At 39.4% G+C, this 24,740-nt stretch overlaps 1 protein-coding gene across 1 annotated transcript in view; it reads left to right on the top strand.

Annotated features, from left to right (window-relative positions):
- Positions 1-24,740, top strand: part of mrpl23 (mitochondrial ribosomal protein L23) — an 89,706-nt gene that overhangs the window by 30,964 nt on the left and 34,002 nt on the right. Inside the window, exons 3-4 of the mRNA XM_061970014.1 lie at positions 4,818-4,900; positions 12,863-12,936. Of these exons, the coding sequence (XP_061825998.1) occupies positions 4,818-4,900; positions 12,863-12,936 (157 nt within the window). The remainder of the gene's footprint in view (positions 1-4,817; positions 4,901-12,862; positions 12,937-24,740) is intronic.

The following is a 24,740-nucleotide window of genomic DNA, read 5'->3' as shown; positions in this document are numbered from 1 at the left end:
CAATTATGTTTTTTTTTTAATTGTAGAGGATTTTAAATATTCCTGGACAAGCCTCTATTATGTTACTGTACCCGTGCCGTTTGTATAGTCTTGAGAGAGTGAGAGAGAGAAAGCTAGAGAGAGAGATCACTCCCTCCCTCCCTCCCTCCCTCCCTCCCTCGGCTTTATCTCCTTGTCTGCTGTCCAATCACGCCCTACAAACATTAAGGGAGAAAGAATAAACAAACAACATACAGGGGAGAGCGTACGTGTTGTGCACGTAACATATGTATCTAGCATTAGGGAGCTACAGACTCGGTCGAGGTTTACCCTTAGCATACAGTACCAGCCCTGCAGCCTCACTTCTGCTTCCTCTCGCTACTACACCTGCGTTGTCTCCTCGTACCGACAACAAACCATGGTGAGCCCGCTGGTCTTGCTATATCATGTGGAATGTTGTACATGTGGTGAAAGTCACTCAAAACAGATGGCTAGTGGCGAAAACGATGTCCATAAGGTCTTGACGGGTGTAGCTGGTGTCCATAGTACCGATAGTGAATAATAAAAGCAAGAAAGTATTCGGCTTGTAAGTTTTGTCAAACACAAATGTTATATTATTATTTCATCAGGCATGTCAATGTTCCACATGTATATAATATATAACTTTGGTTGTTCAAAAATGTAATTCAAAATTTAAAATGTAGAATATTTTTCAGTAGCTTGCGGGAAGTTTATTTCTAAAACTACAGAGAATGGCTGCCGGGGCGAGGATGAACGCGTCAGCGTGAAGGGGAGAACTTAAGATTCTAGCAACTCAACGTTGTCCGACATTTGGTGGAAAAGGGGCAATATATACTGTATATAGTTTTTGGGCTGCAATTAGCATTAGTAATTACTTTTATGGCAAGATGACAAGCATTGGTATTTACCTCAAGTCTCTGCCCCATAGTCACAAGTTTTCATAGGCCTTGCTTGTCAGTTCAAAATCTTGCTATCAGTAGATCAAATTAAAATTACTATAAATGATCAACCTTTTTTTTTAAATTTAGACCCTGGTTGTTCTTTTTGCATTTTGATGATCTACTTACAATTTGGTTGCAATCCACCAGCGCAAAATTTGAATACTTTTAATTCAAATTTTAATCCTCTGGTTTTTAAGGCTTTTTTGTTAACAGTGTATATAGAAAAAAACTGGTAAAAACCCACAACATGGAACCCACAATATTGATTGACTTTTGTCTTTAACCAACAAGAGTATCCTATCCCAGATTTATTGTAACCCACCAGTATGAAATAGGATATGGAGTTGTAGTTTGCTTGAATGCTGCAGCTTTGTTTGTTTTGTTACATATTGACACTTTTAAAAATATAATTTACCACTATATTTTACTTAATATGATACCAGATCTGAATTGCATATTTTTTGCAATTTTGAAGAACAACTTAAGTGTAATATCAAAGCCTGAAGGGATTTTGAACCTGTCATCATCAATCAGTATCAGCATTCCCCCTACTGAATCACAGGAGGCTTTACAGTCCCCAAAACACTTTCTTCTATTCCAGTTCCCTGCTCCATCTTTCTAGGAAAAGTAATCTTTTGGTGCAATTACTCATTTCTCCTCTCGATCTACTGTACCACCAGCTGTCAGTGTGCTTCACTTTGTATGGGAGTTGTGGAAGCACATGTAGTGCTGTCTTCCTGCCATATTTATTTCAGATTTTGGCCTCCATTTGTTATTGTTTTGTCAACAGATTTATTTAGATTTTAATGTGACGAGAAAGTATTCTTGCTAAACTATTCTTTGAACATTTTAATGAAAATCCTTTAAAGGGGACCTAATTTGCAAAACCAAGTTTTCTTACCTTTTGTTTTTTTGTATTTGCGACCTGGACATTTGAAATAAAACCATGGAGGCATGGCGGAGATATTTATAAAAAAATCTTGCCTGCCTTTATACCTTTTCCAAACTAGCTATTTGGAATTTTCCCCAATAGTGACCTTTTTCCCAATAGTGACGTTATTTCCCAATTGTGACGTCAGCGGATATCTCCATATATAGGAATTTAGCTAAACGCTACAACATGTAAGACGCTGTTGAAGTGGAGCCAAGTCAATAAGACCGCCCACAAAACGGCGCACCTTGGTGAGAAAGCATCTTGAAAACGTTCTAACGTATTTTTTGGATTATAAGTCGCTTCGGAGTATACGTCACACCGGCCGAAAATGCATAATAAAGAAGGAAAAAAACATATATACTGTACGTTGCACTCGAGTATAAGTCGCATTTTTGGGGGAAATTTATTTGATAAAATCCAACACCAAGAATAGACATTTGAAAGGCAATTTAAAATAAATAAAGAATAGTGAACAACAGGCTGAATAAGTGTACGTTATCCATCCATCCATCCATCTTCTTCCGCTTATCCGAGGTCGGGTCGCGGGGGCAGCAGCCTAAGCAGGGAAGCCCAGACTTCCCTCTCCCTAAGTGTACGTTATATGAGGCATAAATAACCAACTGAGAACGTGCCTGGTATGTTAACGTAACATATTATGGTAAGAGTCATTCAAATAACTATAACATATAGAACATGCTATACGTTTACCAAACAATCTGTCACTCCTGATCGCTAAATCCCATGAAATCTTCTTCCTCGTTGTCGCTCCTGGTATGCGCCGCTAGCGTCTTTTCTTTCTGCTGCTCAATCGCCGTTTTCTGCTGCACATTTCACTACGTCCAGTTTATAATCTTTAGTATATGATTTCCTTTTCGGTGCCATTTTTGTTCAGCCCTTCTCAGTTTTTATAAGTTACCGCCAATGTTGATATGATCCATTTTAATAGCTACGGCAGTAGCATATATCATATAGCAGTTAGCATCCCATGACCCACAATGCACTTCTGCCATGACCCTCACCCACCGAATTCTTATTGGTTGACGTGTGTGTGACGATTGCTGACGTGTGTATGACGATTGCTGACATTTGCTTCGTCTCTTCTATGAATTAGATAAATAATATTATTTGATATTTTCGGTAATGTGTTAATCATTTCACAAATAAGTCGCTCCAGAGTATATGTCGCACCCACGGCCAAACTATGAAAAAAACTGCGATTTATAATCCGAAAAATACGGTAGTTTCCAATTCTGTCATGATTAAAGCACACTTGCGTTTGTTCCCGCAAGTAGGAACAAACATTTGTTGCCGGATGTCGAAAGTGCACTGCTTGGAAACCGAAATAAGTGTGCTCAGGAAATATTTTCCGGCAATGCTTAAAATGCGCCGACCCAACCCCCGCCGGTGACTCCCATTAGCCACATCTTCCAAGCGTTTTTTTTATCATCTTTAAAATCCTAATTAAAAATAAAGACGTGTCTTTGTCTGTCATAATGATTGTGAATGATAGGCACTCTACTTTAAGAAGTAGCATTTTTTTTCACTTTTTCCGTGTCAAGAAATCTGCTTTCTGTACCGTACAATTGAAATACAAATGGATCAAAATCATTATGACAGCAGTATTCTTTTATCACCAAGCTACTTGCTGAAGGGACTGGACTAACATATGTGCTTCAGGGGACATAACGGTCTGTGGGGGTCATCATGTTACCGGTTGGTAGATAATGACATTTTTATTTCACTCACATTGTTTTTGTCATTATGTTTTTAATTATATTTTTTCACTCTCTCTGACAAACATACCATAAAAATGATGTACTGTTCCTGTGTCCTTGCAAGAGTGTACATTTCAGAAGGGCATCAAACAATAAATTGTCCCACTGTAGTATGCAGATCTGATGCAAAAGGTGCATTTTTCTGCAATTTAACAGGGGAAATGTCGACAGTTGTATCAGAATTGGATTGGCTATAATTCATTGTGATTATGAATCACTATTTGTTTGCAATTTTTAAGATCTCTCTTTTTATTTAAATAAAATGATCTTTTCTCAGGGCATATAACAAGCCATTTCAACAACTCCGTAGTGGTCTTGTCAATGTGTACATGTCTATAGATCCTTTCCGCAGAGAAGGAAGTGTAATTTTTTTACCTGCCAATTAAACTGTTTTCAGACAAAACATTATAACGGTACATTTTGGTTTTAATAGGAAAATCTATGCCATTATTGTGCAAAAGGAAATTTATCGTCTAGTATTGAACAATAATTACACAACCCAGAAGTTGAAGGATTATTTATGTTTCTAGAATAGATTTTTGTTTGCCTCACTTGATATTGTTCCAACCGTTCAAGGTATTGTATTGTATCCTTATAAAATTCAGATGCACATTATCGCATTCAATCAAAGAAGCACATGTGATAGATGCCATATCCGAGGTACTTATGTTAGACCACAGCGTCACTTTAAAGCACTTTGTCAGGCATTTGGAAAGTGCTCTCTACCAGGCTAATCCAATTGGCTAAATTGATTAGCAGTTAAAAGCCTTTCTTCCTCTGGTCAGAGCGGTATGTTTCAAATGCTGCCCAGTGGGCTACCGTAAGCTTGGATGGGCCAGGAGATTGGTTGGTGTCAAGCCAGCTTCCTGTATAGGGTTTCACTGTGCACGATCAATACATACAGCTAATTAGGTGAAGACCATCACTCACATTTTTGTTCTGACTTTTCTTGCCTCAAAGGGATACAACTGGATATACAGTGTTTATGAATATAGTGTTTTGCAGTATAATAAGTCATATTACAGCAGATTGTGTGTACATGTCACTGCCTGGCCTCCATTGGTTCAAGATAAATATAATCATTACCCTTTTATACTGCTACCAAGAGTCTTACATGACCTTGTCTGTTTTTTCTATCTTCTGTTTGACCCTGGCATGTCTGGTTAGGATGACGAAGAATGACGTTAAAAACTACCTGGAGAAGATCTATAACGTCCCAGTGGGAGTAGTTCGCACCAGGATACAATTTGGTAAGTGTCTATCTTTCTTTGGCCAGACATAGTGAATCCCTATTTATTAGTGTTAATAAAGGATGTCAGATAAAATCGACCGACTGATATTATCAACTGATATTGGCATAGAAATTAAATATTGGGTCAAACTAGTAAAGTTTTTCTTTCTGCTGATTATCATCATTTTTGCGTGCACAAATTACTTCCTCAAACTGGTTATGCAAGGTGGGAGCAAGGTGTTCAATCAAATATCACATCTCAGAAAGAATCTGTGTTCATGTGCAGACAAATAATGATAAGAAGTAGGGACACACTATATACTTATTTTTTTCAAGCTTACCGATAACTACCCACTCCTAAAGACCAAAACAGTTAAGTGATAACTTATTCATACAAGCAGCGGAGCAAGCAAGCAATAATAAACTGAGATGTATTTTAAAAGGTAGCCAAAGAAAGAGAAAATGCTGGCTTCATTTGGACTCTCAAACAAATACAGGTGAGATGGAAGAGAAGCAGGTACTGTATACTAGACAAAGAAGAAAGCGTACACAAATATTTTCATGCTGCATTTATGAACTCTAAACTGATTAGCAATAATCTGTATCCAGCACAACTGGAAAGGATGTCCAGAACAATAGAAACCCTCATTTGAAGCGGTATCTGGGCACGAATGAATGGTCTATACCAGTGGTTCTCAAACTTTTTTTGTCATCCCCCACTTTGGACAAGGGCGAGTTTTCAAGCCCCACCTGCCCCCTTCGCCCCAACAGAACGCTAACGCCAAGCTTAACATTTTCAAATTTATTGAACATCAAGTAACATCAAGTTGTATACATTCAAACTCAATAACATAAAATAACATCAAGTTCAATAATAAATAAAATAACTGTGCAGCTGTGGTATAACTTGCCCATCCATCCATTTTCTACCGCTTATTCCCTTTGTGGTCGCGGAAGGCGCTGGAGCCTATCTTAGCTACAATCTGGCGGAAGGCGGGGTACACCCTGGACAAGTCGCCACCTCATCGCAGGGCCAACACAGATAGACAGACAACATTCACACTCACATCCACACACTAGGGCCAATTTAGTGTTGCCAATCAACCTATCCCCAGGTGCATGTCTTTGGAGGTGGGAGGAAGCCGGAGTACCCGGAGGGAACCCACGCAGTCACGGGGAGAACATACAAACTCCACGCAGAAAGATCCCGAGCCCGGGATTGAACCCAAGACTACTCAGGACCTTCGTATTGTGAGGCAGATGCACTAACCCCTCTTCCACCGTGCTGCCTGGTATAACTTGCATCAAGTTCAATAATAAATAAAATAACTTGCATCAAGTTCAATAATAAATAAAACAAAAGTGTTATAACTTGCATCAAGTTCAATAATAAATCAAAAAAAGGGTTATAACTTGCATCAAGTTCAATAATAAATCAAAAAAAGTGTTATAACTTGCATCAAGTTCAATAATAAATCAAATAAAAGTGTTATAACTTGCATCAAGTTCAATAATAAATCAAATAACTTGCATCAAGTTCAAAATAAATAAAATAAAAGTGCCACTTTGCAATCTTTGCAAAAAAAAAGGAGGAGCTATGCATTTGGGAAGACAGGGCAAGTGACAGCACTTTGCCCTGGGAGAGCCACCTTGCTTCACTGTGAAACACATACTTGCCAACCCTCCCGGATTTTCCGGTAGACTCCCGAAATTCAGCGCTTCTCCCGAAAACCTCCCGGGACATATTTTCTCCCGAAAATCTCCCGAAATTCAGGCGTACCTGAGTGACGTGTCGACAGCATGTTTTCACGTCCGCTTTCCCACAATATAAACAGCGTGCCTGCCCAATCACGTTATAACTGTAGAATGATCGAGGGCGAGTTCTTGGTTTCTTATGTGGGTTTATTGTTAGGCAGTTTCATTAACGTCCTCCCAGCATGGCAACAACACACAACAACAGCAGTCACGTTTTCGTCTACCGTAAAGCAGTTCGTCTGCCGTAAACAGCAATGTTGTGACACTTTTAAACAGGGCAATACTGCCATCTAATGTACATGCATATGTGACATTAACATCTAGGGCTTTTAGAGAGTGCAGTGCACAACTGCGCACACAACAAGGAGACGAAGCAGAATTCATCATCAGAGAGGGTGTTCAGCATGGTTAGAAAAATAATGACAGAGAATAGAACAAGGATGGACAATTCAACCCTTAACTCAACAATGAGTAGATGAGTGTTATGTGTGTGTATATGTGTAAATAAATGAACACTGAAATTCAAGTATTTCTCTTATTTATATATATATATATATATATATATATATATATATAGCTAGAATTCACTGAAAGTCAAGTATTTCTTTTATATATATATATATATATATGTGTGTGTGTGAAATACTTGACTTGGTGAATTCTAGCTGTAAATATACTCCTCCGCGCCCCCCACCCCCACCTCCCGAAATCGGAGGTCTCAAGGTTGGCAAGTATGGTGAAACAGCACGGCTGTATGATCAGCTCCCATTTCCTCACACAGTGCAGAGAATAGTCGCGCTTTCAGTGGTCGTGTTTTGATCAAATTTACCGCGCTCACATCTGTTAAAACCTCATTGAGTTCAGGGCTGAGCTGCCTTGACTCAAGTGCTTCCCAGTGAATGACACAGTGTGTCCAATGCGCATTTGGCGCAACCATCTTTATTAGAGCCTGCAGCTTGTTTCTTGACCCTGCCATGGTCATTGCGCCATCAGAGCAAAAGCCCACACAGTTTTCCCATTTAAGGTCGTGTTCTTTGAGGAAACTGTCCATTATCTTGAACAGCTCATCAGCAGAGGCTCTATTTTTGATGTATTTGCAAAACAGCAAATCCTCGCACAGTGACTCGCCATTCACAAAGCGGACGTATGCGATGAACAGGCAGTCTTTATTGCTGTCAGTAGCTTCGTCCACTTGTAAAGCAAAACGACTTTATTTTCATTTGTCTCCGAGTTGTTCCTCAAGATCACTTGCAATGTCGCATATACGTCTCGCAACTGTGTCGTTTGACAGTGGGACAGCTTTTCATTTTGCTGCCCTTGTCTCGTCAAGTTTGTTCCGCTTAGCCCCGCCCCCATTAGTTACTGTTGCTATGTCTGTCAAACTTTTGCTCCTACCTAGAAATGTAAAGCCTACAGGAAAAATAAGTAATTTACATTTATTTATAAAGCGGATTTCACAGACAGAATCACAAAGTGATTTACAGTGTGTATAGAAAATGAAAGCATAGTAAAAAAAAAAAAATCTAAAAAAAAAAAAAAAAAAAAAAAAAATTAAAGTGAAATTCCCTCCCGTTCCTCGCGCCCCACCTGTCATGTCTCTATTCCTCACCAGTGGGGCGCGCCCCACACTTTGAGAAACGCTGGTCTATACCTTCGGACTCAAAACTCATTCCATCAATCCACAGAGCTTATTGATTGAACTTTGAGACATTCAAAAGTTGTCTTTCCATTCTCCGTCCCAAAATTCTTCAAAACAACTCTCTCCCAAAAGTCTTTGCTTTGGACCCGCATCCAATCCAGCAATTCTGAGACCTTCGTGGTAGTAGTGTCATGTTTGTTCTTAATCTTAGATCACTTTTTTGATTCTGTCTGCTATTTAACACCAGCATGGCCATTAAATGCGTAATATTTGTAATCTGTGGCAATATTACAGCGGACATCGGCTACAACAAGAACTAGGCTGTTGACATGTAAAGAGCTGCAAAGATTTCTTGTTTTGGTGTGGCGTCGTAGGTCAACCGGAAAATTAATCCATTAATCCATGCTAAAAGGAAATAAGTGCCCCCCAGTGTACGGGAGGCACACGGAGTATGACCAGTAGTTGAATTAGAGAGCATGCATGGACACTGAGACTTCACATGTAGGTGTAACAATACAAAAAAACAAAGTATTTGAGAAATCAGACTAATTTAGTGCGTGGAAACATAGTCAGGGTTTGTCACACAGTGGAGCAGTGAGACGTTATCTTGTGTACACAGACGAGTTGGGTTTGGTTGCCTTGTCTTATTCTAGCATCTAGTTGCTATTAAATTTTGCCTGGCTGCATTTTCATCTTACACACACTGTTGCTTATCTTACTATCTTATGATTGAGAACTCCAACCTCCAGATGTCCCAAGACAACCCAGTAGGGTTGCACACAAACACACAGCTTTTACTTGGCGTTAGAGCCCTAAGTAGTTATACGTGCACGCACGCACGCACGCACGCACCAACCAGTATTTTTCTTACCATCATATTACCCCCATACCCTTAACGGCATGTCCCTACCTCACCTTGAAAGTCAAGTACATGTTATTTAATTGTATTTAATATGTAGGGCTATGATTTCCACGTCAAAGAAACCGTGGGCAGAATCGCGAAAGATGTTAATGTTTTCATGTTAGCATTTAAGCTTTCGAGCTAGCGCCAGTCAGTCCATGGATGGATTTGGGGTTGCTTCGTCCCACGGCGAGACTTGCGTCTGGAGGCGGATGGCCTCTGAGCTTCTTCCTTCTTTCACGTGTGGTGGTCTGGACTTTCGAAGCCCGTTGGTGGAGGTGAATTTTCATTCGGACCGTTTCCTTTTTCCAACGTCGGGTTGAAAGCTTTCGGCTTTTGTTGGGTAGTGAGCATTTCCTTGCGTCCTTTCTGAGATGAGGGTGAGTGCACAGTATGTTGGATTTATGTGAACAAATTACATTGGTCAACCGTGACCCATTGAGCAACTTCAATGGTATGACGTGACAAGGCCAATTATTGACGGCATGTGAAACTTGTGAACCCGGAAAAAAATCATAAATTAGGGGAAGCATTGTATAAAAACGCAGGGTTCAAAGTAGTAGTGGCTTATAGACGGGAAATTAAGGTAAATGCTGTCATCGTGAAGACAAGGAAGGTTTGTCAGCGGAAATCATGTTTCCGGGTCCACTCATTTGTCTTTGAAACACTTTACCACTTCCCCTGAACTAAACAATGTCGGAACAGCTACTTAAAACATCGGTTTAAGCTTCCATACATTGTCCACAGTATGCACAGCCTTCTGAAAGAGTCATGATCTTGGTATATCCTTGAGCACGTGACTTGCAATTCTCAAACGTAAAACATGTATAACCACAGTGTGTTAAGGGTACAAGTTAGCCTTATCCCTGTTAGCACTAGTCTACATTGTGAATGACCCTCAAATGTGTTTACTAAAGCTTGGAGAGCCCCTCAAGAGAGGGGTAGGAGGAAACCGTGAGTGGTGCATGAGTAGAAAGGGGCGTCTTGGGGCTTCTATGATTCCCGTAGTGCGTCAAAGAAGGTATCCCTGTCTATGTTGAGAGTTTCACTCCATTGAAAGCTTGAAGAGGCAGAGAAGAGTGAGGGGCGCAAAGGACCCTTTCTTTCCTCCATGGGTAGCAGGGCTATTTTGGAAGGAGTTGCCATGGATACCCCTCTGGTCTGGGATTTGTAATGTGATATCTGGCTGCCAAACCGCAATCTCTAAGTGGGAGAAAGTAGGAGTGCTTGCATTTGCAAGTGTTTTATGAAAGCATTGCCTGTGTGTGTATGTGTTTGGAAAGGATTACCTGAACTTTTATGTTTTTCCATCATGCTCGTGTGTGTCTTCATAGCCATTGTGTAATTGTATTATTGTTTATGGTGGGACAAGTCAGTGTCTTACATGTCAGAGCTATTCAATTTTCCCTGTACATTTCAGCTTGACTGCAAACACACACACACAGAGCGAAACATATCTTAACTTGGTTTCCCACCCACATAGGGTCCTCTAGTTAGCTTTGGGTGGGAGGGAATTAGTCTTTTACAACTCTGCTAAGGGCTTTTTCTGAGCAGTTGGCTACTTTTTTGGTGATTACTCGCAATATGTACCCGACACACATACACTAATAACCTACCACAGTGGAATGTTTTGAATGTTATAAACTGTTACCATGGCAATGGCATTTTCACCACTAGTATCCATCAACAAACGGATTTGAACATTTTGATGAGCGTGCCTTCTATATTGGACTTATTTTGACTTTTTTATGGACATGTATTATGGTATTTGAGTTTTAAAAACCCCAACAATCAAGGTCACCACTTGTTGTTTGCCAAAGCATTGGTGAGAAGCACTGATGTGTACAAGTAGTCAAAGAATACAAATAATAATTTGAAAGTGTTGTTTAGTAAATGTTAACTTTAAGTATAAGTATCATAGTATTCAGGACACCACCGATTACTATAATGAAGTTTGTGATGACTAACAAAATAACTTTGAGAGGTAAAAAAGTTGTCTTTACTCACAAACATTTCAGAAAAAGAAGCAAAACCGTGGCCCTAAAAGAAGGGAAAGGACAGGCGATACACTTAGTTGTGTATTTATTTGCATCATTTCTGATACCCTCAGGAAAGTGAACGTTTTTTTTTAGTGTGTTTTTTTCTCTCTAAAATGTCAATTTCACAACAAGAAATTTAGGGTACCGTTATTGTTTAACAGGTCTGTGCCTTGTTTTATTAAACAAAATGAATAGTTTTATTTTATTTGTCTTATTTAAATGACGGCATGTCATGTTTGTCTACACATGCGGCATGTTTACCATTTATTCTGAATATTGCACATTATTGAACAATATTTTACTTCAGCACATACTGTCATAAAGACAGATTACAGCATAGTTACTGGAAACACAGAAAGACAGTTTCTCATCTTCTGTTGCATGCAGAGGATCACATTAATTAAATGACACACCTTTAATTGACTATTTGTTACTTATGAAATGTAACGTAGAGCAGCAATTGCAATGCAATGTGTGCATGTATTTAGCCAAAATCCACTCAATGGATTTAAATAAAATAGTTAAGCTTTTTTTGGAAATTTTGACTGAAGGATGAAGGATGGTGCAATTATTACAACACACACCGAGCTGGCAGGTTGACAAAATTGTTGGGGTAGCCAAATCTCCCATCTGGTACACTATATTTTTTTTAAAAAGGAATGTGCTGGCAAACTCTGCTTACTAAAAGGCATTGAAAACCATAGAAAACAAATATAGCATCTTTGATTGATACCAAATAAAAGATAAGATAAACATAACAGTGGGTAGCACGGTGCAAGAGGGGTTAGTGCGTCCTCCTCACAATACGAAGGTCCTGGGTTCGATCCTGCGCTCGGGATCTTTCTGTGTGGCGTTTGCATGTTCTCCCCGTGATTGCGTGGGTTCCCTCCGGGTACTCCGGCTTCCTCCCACCTCCAAAGACATGCACCTGGGGATAGGTTGATTGGCAACACTAAATTGGCCCTAGTGTGTGAATGTTGTCTGTCTATCTGTGTTGGCCCTGCGATGAGGTGGCGACTTGTCCAGGGTGTACCCCGCCTTCCGCCCGAATGCAGCTGAGATAGGCTCCAGCACCCCCCGCGACCCCAAACGGGACAAGCGGTAGAAAATGGATGGATAAACATAACAGTGGGATGGGCCAGAAACTGTTTCAAGAAGGCAGTTGTAATATTGTATCACAAGCCTGCACCTGAAGTCTTGCAGTAAACAAAACATGTTTTTCACAAGGCGGAAACCACTGATGACAATTGACAATCCACTATAGCTAAAATAAATATGCACAGGAACAATAATGTTGTCCGATTGAATTTAGCAAAACGATACTATAGTTTTTTTATGATTAAAAATTAAACCATCAAAAAATACTGATTTGTTTCCATAGCCAAAAATATATTGTTTAATTTTCTCTCAAACTATACCAAATAGGAGGAATGGTTCATATTCTGTACAAATGTATTGATTAAACACTAATCAGGGTGTCTTTATGTACACGGGTACTCTATTCTAACAGTATGGTTTCAGTCAGACTAATGTAATGATTCCATTTTCTCTCATGACATTGAAATGTAATGCTTGTCTAACAATTCATATTTGCCTTCTATGTAGTTTAAACATGGAGGTAATACAATCTATTTTTGTATTTGTCAGGTTCCAACAAGAAGAGGAATCACCTCAACCAGAGGGTTAAGCAACCTGACTATAAAGTAGCATATGTTCAGCTGGTAAGAAGACACACACACACACGTGCGCTTTTTCCTATTCTGTATGTTGTTCAGAAAGCAAGCGCTGGATGACTCCTGTCTTGTTCACTGTGGGAGATGGAGATCTCTACACTTATTTTACTGCTCTGTCCCTAACCCTCTGTATATGTAATGTATATATGATGCATGACCCCTCACATTTCTGAAAAAAAATGTATCCTATATTTTCACGGGACAACAGTAGCTATGTGCACATGGACACATTTAATCGGATCAAAAACCTAACCGGAATAAAAATGCTTCATGTAAGCACGCCATTCGGAATATTCTGACTCGATCACACACGTTTGGCTCCAAATTTAATTCCAATCGAAGCAAGTGGTTTATGCCGAAAGTTATTCGGATTGTAGCACATGAAAACACATTTTCCCAAAATTCGGGTTACAATTATTTTTACTGCGAATGTCTTTAATGTCAGCCATACTTTGGTGGTGGAGCGGGGACTACATTTAATAGTCTTGGAATTAAGCGATTGTCTTGCTGCTGTCTCCCCACCCACACCCCCCAATTCAACATGTACAGGCATAGCGTTAAATTCTGTTGAGTTTGTTGATAGCAAAAACAAAAGTATAGTCTGAAGTGTCATGTGTCTATGTAACAATAAAAGAAAGGATCCAGCTGTCGTCTTAACAAGCTGTTTTTTTCGCGATATTACAGCTACTTTAAGTGCTAACTGCTAGTCTTAGACACATACACAGAATGTCGTAACATAAAGATGATTGAGAAAATAAACGCAACATCAAAAAGTTGATGGACATTGTATTGAGAAAATAAAAGCAACAAAAAGTTTTCTCCTTCGCTGTATACTTTTAGTGTGGGACAGATGCGTCCGTCTCCAATATTGTCCACACCTGTCGCCATCTGGCGAGACGCCAAGAAATTAAGCTAAGGAAAATGAAATTAAGCCAAGTGCTTGGCTCTGTTTAAGCGGAAATCTCAGAGGCAAAGTCTGTGTAGTTTGTCTGTCATGATTTTCAAGCCAAACGGCACTAGCAAGCATGTGCCAGCGCTGCTGCGACTTTGATTCCAGGAAGTAAGCAGTGTTGCCTAAAATTCATCAATAAATGAAGTTTTTTCTCTAATTTAAAATTTAAACGGTATTACTAACCGTCGAAAATTTTACCGCGGTTTTTCATTATACCGTTTAGCATTACATTCCTAAATTCTACACACAATAAATACCCCATACTTACTATGTGAAAACATTTTCTTAGTTATTTTAGATTTTTGCAAATTTATTAGAATTTGAAGACTAAGAAATCACATGTACACAATTATTCACTGCCTTTGCCATGAAGCTTATCAGTGACATCAGGTGCATTCTGTTTCAACTGATCACCCTCGAGACCGACCTTGGATAAGCGGAAGAAGATGGATGGATGGATGGATTCTTGAGATGTTTCTACAGCTTAATTGGGGTCCGCCTGTGGTAAATTCAGTTTATTCGACATGGTTTGGAAGGGCAAACACCTGTCTATATATAAGGTCTCACACTTGACAGTGCATGGCAGAGCACAAACCAAGCATGAAGTGGAAGGAATTATCTGTAGACCTCTGAGACAGGATTGTATCAAGGCACACATCTGGGAAGGGTAAATACAAATATCTGCTGCCTTGAAGATCCCAGTGAGCAATGTAAGACGTTTAGAACCATCAGGACTCTTCGTAGAGCTGGCCGGCTGTCTAAACTAAGGGATTGGGGGAGAAGGTCCCAAGTCATGGAGGTGACTCCGAACCCAATGGTCACTCGGTCAGAGCCACAGCATTCCTCTATAGAGGGAGGATAACCTTCCAGAAGGACAACCATCTCTGCAGCAATACAGCAATTAGGCCTGTATGGTAGAGTGGAGCCAGAGGCCAGACTTGAATCCGATTAAATATCTCTGAGGAATGGGCAAAAATGACCAAAGATAGGTGTTCCAAGCTTATGGCATCGTATTCAAAAATACTTGAGACTGTAATTGCTGCTAAAGGTGCATAAACAAAGTATTGATCAAGAATGTGAATACTTATGTACATGTGTTTTTTTAGTTCTTTAGTTTATTTTTTATTTTTTTAAACTTGCAAAAACTTATTTAAAAAAAAACTTTTTCACATTGTCATTATAAGGGAATTTTTGTGGAGAATTTGAGGACAAAATTGATTTATAAAATTTTGGAATAAGGCTGTAACGAAACATGTAGGAAAAGTTGTGCCTTTTGCTCCAAACCAAAGTACAGACAACACTTTTCTTTAGAACAAACGCCTCACTCTTGTTAGCGTTAGCATTAGCCATGGTTTGCTATGTGTGCCGTAAAAGAAGTAAGGGAACGGCGCCAACTACTCAAGCTCCTGAGGGGCAAAAAGTATGCCGGCGCAAGAGGAGAATATAATCGATTTTTAAATTTTGATATTGTCTACAGCAAAAAAATATATCGATAAAATCGATATATCACCCAGGCCTACACTGCATATATTTTAGTTATTTAAAAAATTATTAAGAGTTTGGTTGGTGTTTAAGTACTTTTTGAGCACATTCAACAATACCTCTATAAGGATAACAGTGACAATTTTGGTCACAATAACCGTAATATCGGATTTATCGTCATACATCTGCGGTTTGAAATTATTTTCATATTTGTCCTTTTGATTGAAAAAGTACAATCTGCTATATGAGTGTAAAGTGTTGGTTATGTGGGGTGAGTAAGGTGTCTTCCTTCAATACAGTACTTTAATTAGACTCATTAAAACCTCTCAATGTTTTACTTCAGTCCACGTAACGTGCAGCAAAATAATGAAAGCGACTGGCGGAACTACAAAAAAAAAACAGAGATAAGGTAGAGAAAAATGTGATATGACATGTCTATCTGTGACTGTGTCCAGAAAGAGTTTCTCCTGCATCATGTCACACATCTATTGTGTGATGTCAGAATTAATTCAGAACACCTGCTAAAAATAATAAATTAGCAGCTCTTTATAATTATATGATATGATACAAATTGTTTCAGACCTGTTACATTTATACAAGAGAAGAAAGCTTATATTTATTCCTACCTCTTCATGTCTAATACTGCTAATTCATTCACACTGTAAGTTTTACATATTTAGTTCCAATTTAGTTCCCTTCCTGTGTGAAAGAAAGAAAGGGGGTTGTTGGCAAAAAATATAAATAAAAAATACCTGTAAGTGATTGTTTTTAAATATTCTATTAGTACACAGTTTCATACTTTGTTTTACAGTTTGCCCTTACATAATACTTTGTTCTATAACACCTGACATTGATTTGAGGGAAAAACTGGTTGATGTTAGTGTCGGAAGGGAATTATGAAGTGAGCAATATAGGTAAGAAAGCCAATATCGGACATCCCTATTAAAAAGTATTAACACCTGTGTTTGAGCCCAGGTTTGTGTCCTTATCATCGGCCATTACTGACAGTGTTTGAAGTCTTCTTGTCGATGAAATCAAACAATACTTTCTCCTTTGAAGCACAGCTAAAAAGCAAGAGGCCTTTGTTTTATTTCTTGCATTTTGATCTTGCCCAGATACCCTAAGACCAATGCTGGTGCTTGTTTATGCAGCACTTTCCACCTGACAGGCAACCATCTGTCTTGAAATGGATGAATAATGAAAATTGTGTAAACACAACAAATTAGATACATAATTAAAGCAGCCATGAAACTTTCAAAAGTGGAGACTACCTCTTTTCTGCTATCAAGGAAGTGGTCTGGAATTCACTGCAAAGTTTGAGATCCTGCCTCGTCTCACCAAAACCTTGTATGTACATAATTCATGCATACTGGGCCCTAGAGGACGAGGGTGCACTCACTGTGCCATTTCAGCCGTTCCAAACTTGGGCCCAATTTCCTCTCTCTCCTTCCCTGCTGGCCTGAACTTACACTGCTCCAATGACATCTACAGTATGTTGTGTGTGCATGTGTCTGTACGCGTTGACTTTGTGGATTATTTTGAATCGATCTGTGATTTCTGTTGTACAAGTAGGCATTTGCATTCATCACATGACATACGTGTGCAGTATTGTACTGGGCCCACGGCCACCTTTTAAAAATGTTTGCAAATAAACCAAATATCTGACCTATTTTTTTGGCTGCACGGACGTGCACACGTACGTACGCACGCATACAACCCCGGAGAACCTTCTCCATTGCAGCAGTGGGTACAAAAGATTGTTCCTAATTGACTCCACATGTGGGAGAGTGTTCTGTAGGTTGATGCTCACATCGAGCCCCCCCCTTTCTACCCTCGTCTTTCCCTCTCCCCCTACATCTCGACCCTCTTTCTCCATGTTCCCTCCATCAGCTAATATTGCATCTGTGATGTGTTTGTTCTCTCTCATGCCTTACTCTTGGTTTGTGGTTAAGGGGAGGCCTCTTGTTAGCGGGGTTCCGTGACGGCCATTTTCCTCAAGCTTAGATGGTGTGGGGGGGGATTCCACTATTGGGGGAAGAGTCTGCATGTGTGAAATCTGCACTGTGTGTGGGAAATTGTGTGTGTGTGGGGGGGCTGAGCAGGGGAGTTGACTTAGGCCATGATGGAGTCATGCCAGAGCGGAGAGGTCCAGAGACGGGGCAAAGCATGCGTGTGAGTGTAACACAGCAGAGTAGACATGCTGTTGCTGTGGTGGCAGAAACGGCAGTCAAAAAAAATAAAAATTATTAAGTCAATTAGATTGTTTTTTAGTTTGGACTGTTCAGTCAGACTGCTTTCAAGCACTGCTAAGGTTTGCCCTCGGGGTCAAACTTGTTTCGGATTTGATTGATTCTGCAAAGGGCTTATACTCTGTGAAAACATCCTTACACTTTTGACCCTGTTTTCTTGCTGTCTTGCTGTTTTGTAAGTTGTGTTTTATAACCTAAATGTGACTCATTGTATTTACTTTACAAATCCTTTGGAGAGACTGACTCAGTAGGGATCTTCACGAAGACACGCCGTGACTTATGACCATATTTTTGGGGCAGCATGGCTCAAATGGTAGAGTGGTTGGCCCCAATCCGGATGGTTGCAGGTTCAATCCTCAGTCAGGGTATCCGCAGGGCATTAGACAGCATTAAATGTCATAAAATGGATGTAGCGAAAATTAAGGCTTTAAACGGCATTAAAACGCATTAAATATGATGTCCAGAGACAATACAAAATGTAATACAATTGTAGGACTTGGCTGATAGTCAAGACGTCCTTCAATCAAGCGATTAATATTATTGCGGTCATCAATAAATTGCTATGTCTGTGTGTTTCTTTTCTTCGTCTCTGGCTTTCAAACTGGACACAAGGTCTCGTAAGGACCAAAAGCGCTGCCTCCATAGCCAATGGGAGTCACCGTTGCAGCCTTCAAAGGCTTCTAAAACAACTTCAAAAGCCTCCATCCACGTTTTATATACACACTGCAAATCTATATATAATGTAGTAACAGACACGATTATAACAATATGTAAAATGTACCATATTTACCATACTTTGGTAGGAGTGTAACTGTACACAAAAATTTTGGTTCAGTACGTACCTCGGTTTAGTGGTCACGGTTCGGTTCATCTTCGGTACACTAAGAAAACAATAAAATATACATTTTTTGGTTATTTATTTACCAAATTTGTAAACAATGGCTTTATCCTTTTAACATTGGGAACATTATAATAATTCTGCCCACGTTAATCAACATTAAACTGCCTCAAGTTGTTGCTCAGATTAAATAAAATGACAAAACTTTTCTTCTACGTATAAAAAGTGCAACATTAAAAAGTTTCAAGTCAACTCATCATGCTTAATTTATTACAGCATTTGGGAAGCCTGTCGACATCCATTGCTTTCGGTCTCCCCTAGAGGGGGGGGGGGTTACCCACATATGCGGTCCTCTCCAAGGTTTCTCATAGTCATTCACATCGACGTCCCACTGGGGTGAGTTTTTCCTTGCCCGTATGTGGGCTTTGTACCGAGGATGTCGTTGTGGCTTGTGCAGCCCTTTGAGACACTTGTGATTTAGGGCTATATAAATAAAGATTGATTGATTGATGTAGTTGATTTATTATGTAAATGTTATATTTTTATCAATATGTGATAGCAGGGACCCTGCCATTCAAAACCAGGCTGCTGCATTACTAACGATTAATGTAATTATAACTGAAAAAATGGTACAATAGCAATAGGAGAGACTATTCATCCCTGAGCACCATGGAGTTCATGTAGGCTTAATGATGCAGTTACATTATTTTATCAACTATCAGAGACAGAAACTCTTCATTTAACATAATGTCCTTTTTTGCTGCTTCAACACAGCTCAATCAACACAGAAAAGGTAAAGTGAAATAACAGACAGACAGGGCTTTGCTGTCCGTAAAACACACACACACACACACCACAAAATGAGCTAACGTTACGCTAAAAGTGAATTAGCCTTCACCTCAAGCCAGGACTGCGAGCGAGCTGAAGCTGCCGTTTATGTTTCTAGAACGTCAACGGGCTCATAGTGATGTTACTAGTAGTTGACTGGGAGGTGTTTATTCTAATTTGGGGAGAGTCCGCTACCTGAAGCTTGCCTGCTAAACGCTAAGCACTGACTACATGCGCTCTGAATACGCACTGCTGATTGGCTGTTACCGCTCTGAATACGCACTGCTGATTGGCTGTTACCGCTCTGCGTGTAACCAATCAGATGGTTGTGTGGGTGGGACAATGCTGGGTGCTGTGTAGAGTACTGACAGAAACAGAGGCAGAAGGAAGCGGAGGCGGCTACTTAATATGTTCGTGTGGAAACTCGTTCGGTACATCTCCGAACCGGTTCAATACAAATACACGTACCGTTACACTCCTATATTTTGGTCATTTTATACACAGCCGTAACTAATTCTTATGCGCATATGTTTCCGTTTCTATAGCAGCGAACTTCCGACTTCCTACAACAATTACGTTTCCACTCCTGGTAATAGACAACTAAGAAGGCTATTTATGGTCAACTTAGGATTCACAACTTATCTTTTTTAAACTAAATATAAGGAGGATGCTTATAGAAGCGAGCACGAAGAAGAGGCGGAAACGTTGGCGCAAACAGAAGCTGAGAGAATGCGACATGGTCACGCTGCAAATCTGGAACTTTTGATCTAAGCTATGCCAAATTAATGGAGTGCCCAAATCAACTGGAAACGTCCCCGGCCAGCTTCACCTAACAGACAACTGTCCCATCGAGTGAGTCACTATACTATTGATCATGATACATGCAGCACATCACCGTACACTACACTGCATATGCTGTCGAGCTAGCTGTGTACAAACAAAACACGAAATGTGGGCTAATACTTTACAGATACTGTAATATGATTGTTCATGTTTTTCAGTCAGTACAGATTGGTGTCTTATCGCATTGTGTTGTGCATTACAAACTCAAACGTGTTTCGTGCTGACGTAGAAGCTAGTTTATCTCTTTCCGTAGTTAGCTTCTACGGCTAATACCGTAGCACGCCGATGTGATAGTTCGTTGGAAAAAGAGTTCCTCAGTGTTCGCTCTTAAAATAACAATGTCGCTCCAGTTTGGTTATTATACAGGTTTCAGAATGTAAATGAAGTATTGTTGACAGTTTTTGACTGCATGTTTAAAGTCATTTAGAGGTAGAATTGATTGCTCCCATTAGCTGCATTGCTATCCACCAAGAACAAGACAATTTTTATATGTTAGAATGCGAAAAAAACCCAAAAACTTGTGTCTTGTCTCTCAAAATTATTGCGAACTATAGGCAAAATTCCCCAAAAAGTGCAGTTCCCCTTTAAGCTGCCTGACACTTTATACATGACTTGCTATCTACTGTACCCATTTCAAACACCTAAGAGAGTGTAAAATACGATCTAATTATAATTAAGATGTTTGACTTAGCCTATTTTTAATGCATTTAAAGGGCTTATTGGCATTTTTCCAAATAACATTCTATGGCATGTCTTTTTCTAAACTGTTTAAATCAGTCATCAATTTCCAAACACATGCATCATATGCATTCCTAGAATAATGTTCATTTAATATTCCATAAAACTTTTAAACTATTTTTTTGTAATTGTATCCTGATTAAAAATGTATCCTTCAGTTTGTGGCTATTAAAAGGCATATTTTCATTTTTACAGCATGTTTTTAAAGAGATAGAAAAAAGACTTCTGGGTATATTATGTTGCTCAACTAATTCAGAATTTGATGTTTATTTAGAGGGCTTAAGTGCAGTTTCCCTTTAATTATTTTGATTGAAGTTACAGTGTGATGATTGACAGATGGAAGGAACCTCTTAATTGGCTATTGTCTACGGCCGGTGCATGAAGTCAGAACACCTGATACTTGGAATGCTACATCCTGTGAACATGCTCATGCTCTGGCGAAAGTGAGAACATGAATACTGGCTGGCTGGCTAACTTTTCTGAACTTGGTTAAAGCCTGTCAATTGTAAACCCAGAGACACTTTTTGCAGCCTGTGCAAAAAGACCTCCAGACTTTTCTCAATGGGCATCAACTTTTAAACTTTTCAAGATTATCATTGTCAAATGTTTATGATTGTCTTTATATAGACAATTGTAAGCTTCTCGCTATATGTAATAGCCATATGTTGTAGGACATTGTTTTAAGTGGCATTGAAAATGGCATTAAAAAGTATTACATTAGATTTGCTGATACCTGTGGAAACTTTCTCAGTCCCCCTGTCACCATGCCAAAGTATCCTTGAACAAGATACTGAACCCTGAGCTGCTCCTGATGCTGTGTAATTTTTTACTTTGAATTTTACTACATTTTAACATTTTTGTAATTTTTCCCCTGCAAAGATCTCAAAGTTACGTAAAATCCCTAACATTGAAAATAAAAAAGCCTGTGTCTAGTTATCTATAGTCGTTTATATTTTCTCTCCTTATGGACTTGCAACAGTATGCGAGCTTTGCCGGTCGCTTCCAGTTGCAGCACTTAAGTGAGCGAAGTGATGAGGGTGCACGTTGAAAGCTCCCTGAGAGTGAAGCTGGGAATATATGAATGGGATGTTGGATGGGTACCAGCATTTCTGAATGATCCAGTTGAGTGTCAGCAGATTCCGCACAGTGGGTGAAATCATCAATGTGACAGAGGTATGAAGAACGTCTAATTCATTTGCAGTTTTTGTTGCACAGTCAAAGTCATTGTACTGAACTTATCATGCACTTTCTCTATCTTTTGCTAAGCAAGATGCAGCCTTAGCTGACCCCCAACATATTCCTAAAAAGCTGTGATTGCGTCCATGTATCGAAGATAATCTCAAACATTTTCCTCATGTTGTTTTTAGAGTGGTGGAACCACAATTTGGGTTCTGTTTTGGGCAGTGCATGGCTCTTCCAGGCACCTGTGGGATGCTAAGAACATTTTAGTATTTAGATCCACAATGTCATGTTTGCTTGACAGATGTTTCACACACAATGAACGCAAGCAGAGAAATGAGCCTCGTTGATTGCATCACTAGTCTTCTGTGCTTCTTGGGAGCATCACCTTTATCACTCATACAATAATTACAGGAATGTCTGCTTCAAACTATTATACTGAGAGTGAAAGTAGTCCAATAAATTAAATTATTCCAACAGAAGGCAGAGTAGGCATAGAGAGCTTCCAGTGTTTGTTACATTTGGACATAATCATGAGATAAGTAACTGGTTTAGTAAAACATTCTAAACTAAATCTGAGCATTAGAATTTGTCAACATTTTAATGTCATGTTATAAAATATTGAATTTGCAGTGCTTCATTACACACAATAATTTTGTTTTACTATACTAAGGTGTGATTTAGGTGACAAAGTTGCTATTAGAGCACCAGCCATTGATGGCAGCATATAAAACTGGATGCACAACTTAAATTACTTGATGGTTCAGATAGAAAGGACCTGACCTGATCTGACCCAACAACCTCAGATTGCAATAATATTCAAAAAGGGTTCAGGGATCCTCAAAAACTGGCCTCTCGTTTAGATCCTGACCCAGACTTCTGAAAGACTCTTTCCTAATTCATCCTATCTCAACCTGTTTGGCTTTCATGCAGTTCAAATCAAGTACCTTTGAGCTTTGACAAGGACAAGCCAGTAGATGGCAATATATGATGCTTTCATTTGCCAGAAATCATTGAACGCAGCGGGGTGTCACTCCTGCCAACAAAGCCTTAACTCACACTGCATACCAAACGGATGCCCTGTAACACAGCTGACACACATCCGACATGTCCAACTAGTAAGAACACAAGGAAAGTCCATGTCGACTCCTTTTTACACTTACTTCAAGCATCCGCTTACACTGGACACACACAGACCAACTACACACATTGTAATTCCTCTCATGTGACATGACTCAGACAATCAACTTGATCATTCAGGGCAGCTTTGGGAGCAGACACAAGTGGGTGTGGGAGGTCATCGGTGAGGAGAGAGAAACACAAGTCCAGGAAAGAAAGTTTAGGATTAGTAAATATTGTTGTGCTTTAAAACAGCAAAGCAAAAGGGGTGAAGCTGTGTAGTTATTATTGCTTGTTCATATTTCTACGTGTATATACAAGTTATTTTGCAAATGTACTTACTTTAATACAATCACTCAAATTCAAACGTTTTCTTTGTTTTTAATAGTTTATGTATTTAGTTCAGTTTTCAGGCACGTAATGATGCCTGGTTAAAAATCACAAATAATTTTTAAACATGACATTTTTTTGTGCTTTAGTTGTGGAAATCAACAAGACAAACATTTTTGGAATACCATATAATTGTACATTTTGTATTATTTGACGGTCAAATGTGGATGACAAAATACATATTTGGAATTGACTTTATGTGTGTTTCTGTAAACTTTTACAGTCACCATAACTTTTATGACAATGAGAGAAAAACGTGGACAAACAAAACATCCCTACTAAGCGATTATGAGGGAGGAGCTGACTTATATCTGTTTGACTGACACTAGATGGCAACGTTTTGCCTCAGTGTTACCTTACCCCCCTGTGGCTGTTTCAAATTAAACTATATCTTCAAGGGGTCGTAAGGATAGGCAATGGGCCACATTGTAATATCTTTTTGAGGTGCAATCATCATTTAAGCCCTAAATGTGCACCCATATTTTATTTTTCTGATTTATTGATCTATTATCTTTTGCAAGGCAATTTAGTGATCAACCTGTTGAATAATTGTTATGGTTTTTGCAAACAGGTTCTTGATTATATAATAAAAAAGGTAAAGGGAACCATCCACGTTCCTCAACCAGTTTTTAAAAAACAAAACTACATGTTTTTTACTTGGCCAGCAGGTAAAAAGAACGCAACCAGGAATATATAGGAAGTAATGGCACAGAGTTGAAAATGTGCGAACACATTACCTCACCTTACTGACTACTGACTGGTATGTTGTTGGCAAGCGGTGCATGACGAGAGTGTGCAACCCCCAACCTTTCTGTTGATCTCTGGTCTTAGTGAAGCTGCGGTTCTGTGATGTTACTGTACTGGGCTGAGGGGGAATTGTTGCCTATTTGTGTGGAATTTTATTATTTTCAACTATTTGGATTGCTGTGGCTCCCACTCTCATTCCCTCCCTCTTCTTATTTTTCACTTAGTCACGCAAACACAGGCGTTCCTCACTGAGCCCTGTCGGCCTGCCTGGCTGCTGCTCTGCTTCCTTCCCTTCCCTGTCCTGTCTCACCTTTGCTTATTACATCAATTACCATGTTTAACTTGTGCCACTTTGCCCACATCGCCCTCTGTATTTGGCCCAATTTGCTGTGTAATAGCGGGAAGGGAAATTTCGTATTTTCAAATG

Source organism: Nerophis lumbriciformis, linkage group LG10 (genome assembly GCF_033978685.3).
Source record: "Nerophis lumbriciformis linkage group LG10, RoL_Nlum_v2.1, whole genome shotgun sequence".
Taxonomy (NCBI): Eukaryota; Metazoa; Chordata; class Actinopteri; order Syngnathiformes; family Syngnathidae; genus Nerophis; species Nerophis lumbriciformis.
This window is presented reverse-complemented; position numbering and strand designations above follow the sequence as displayed.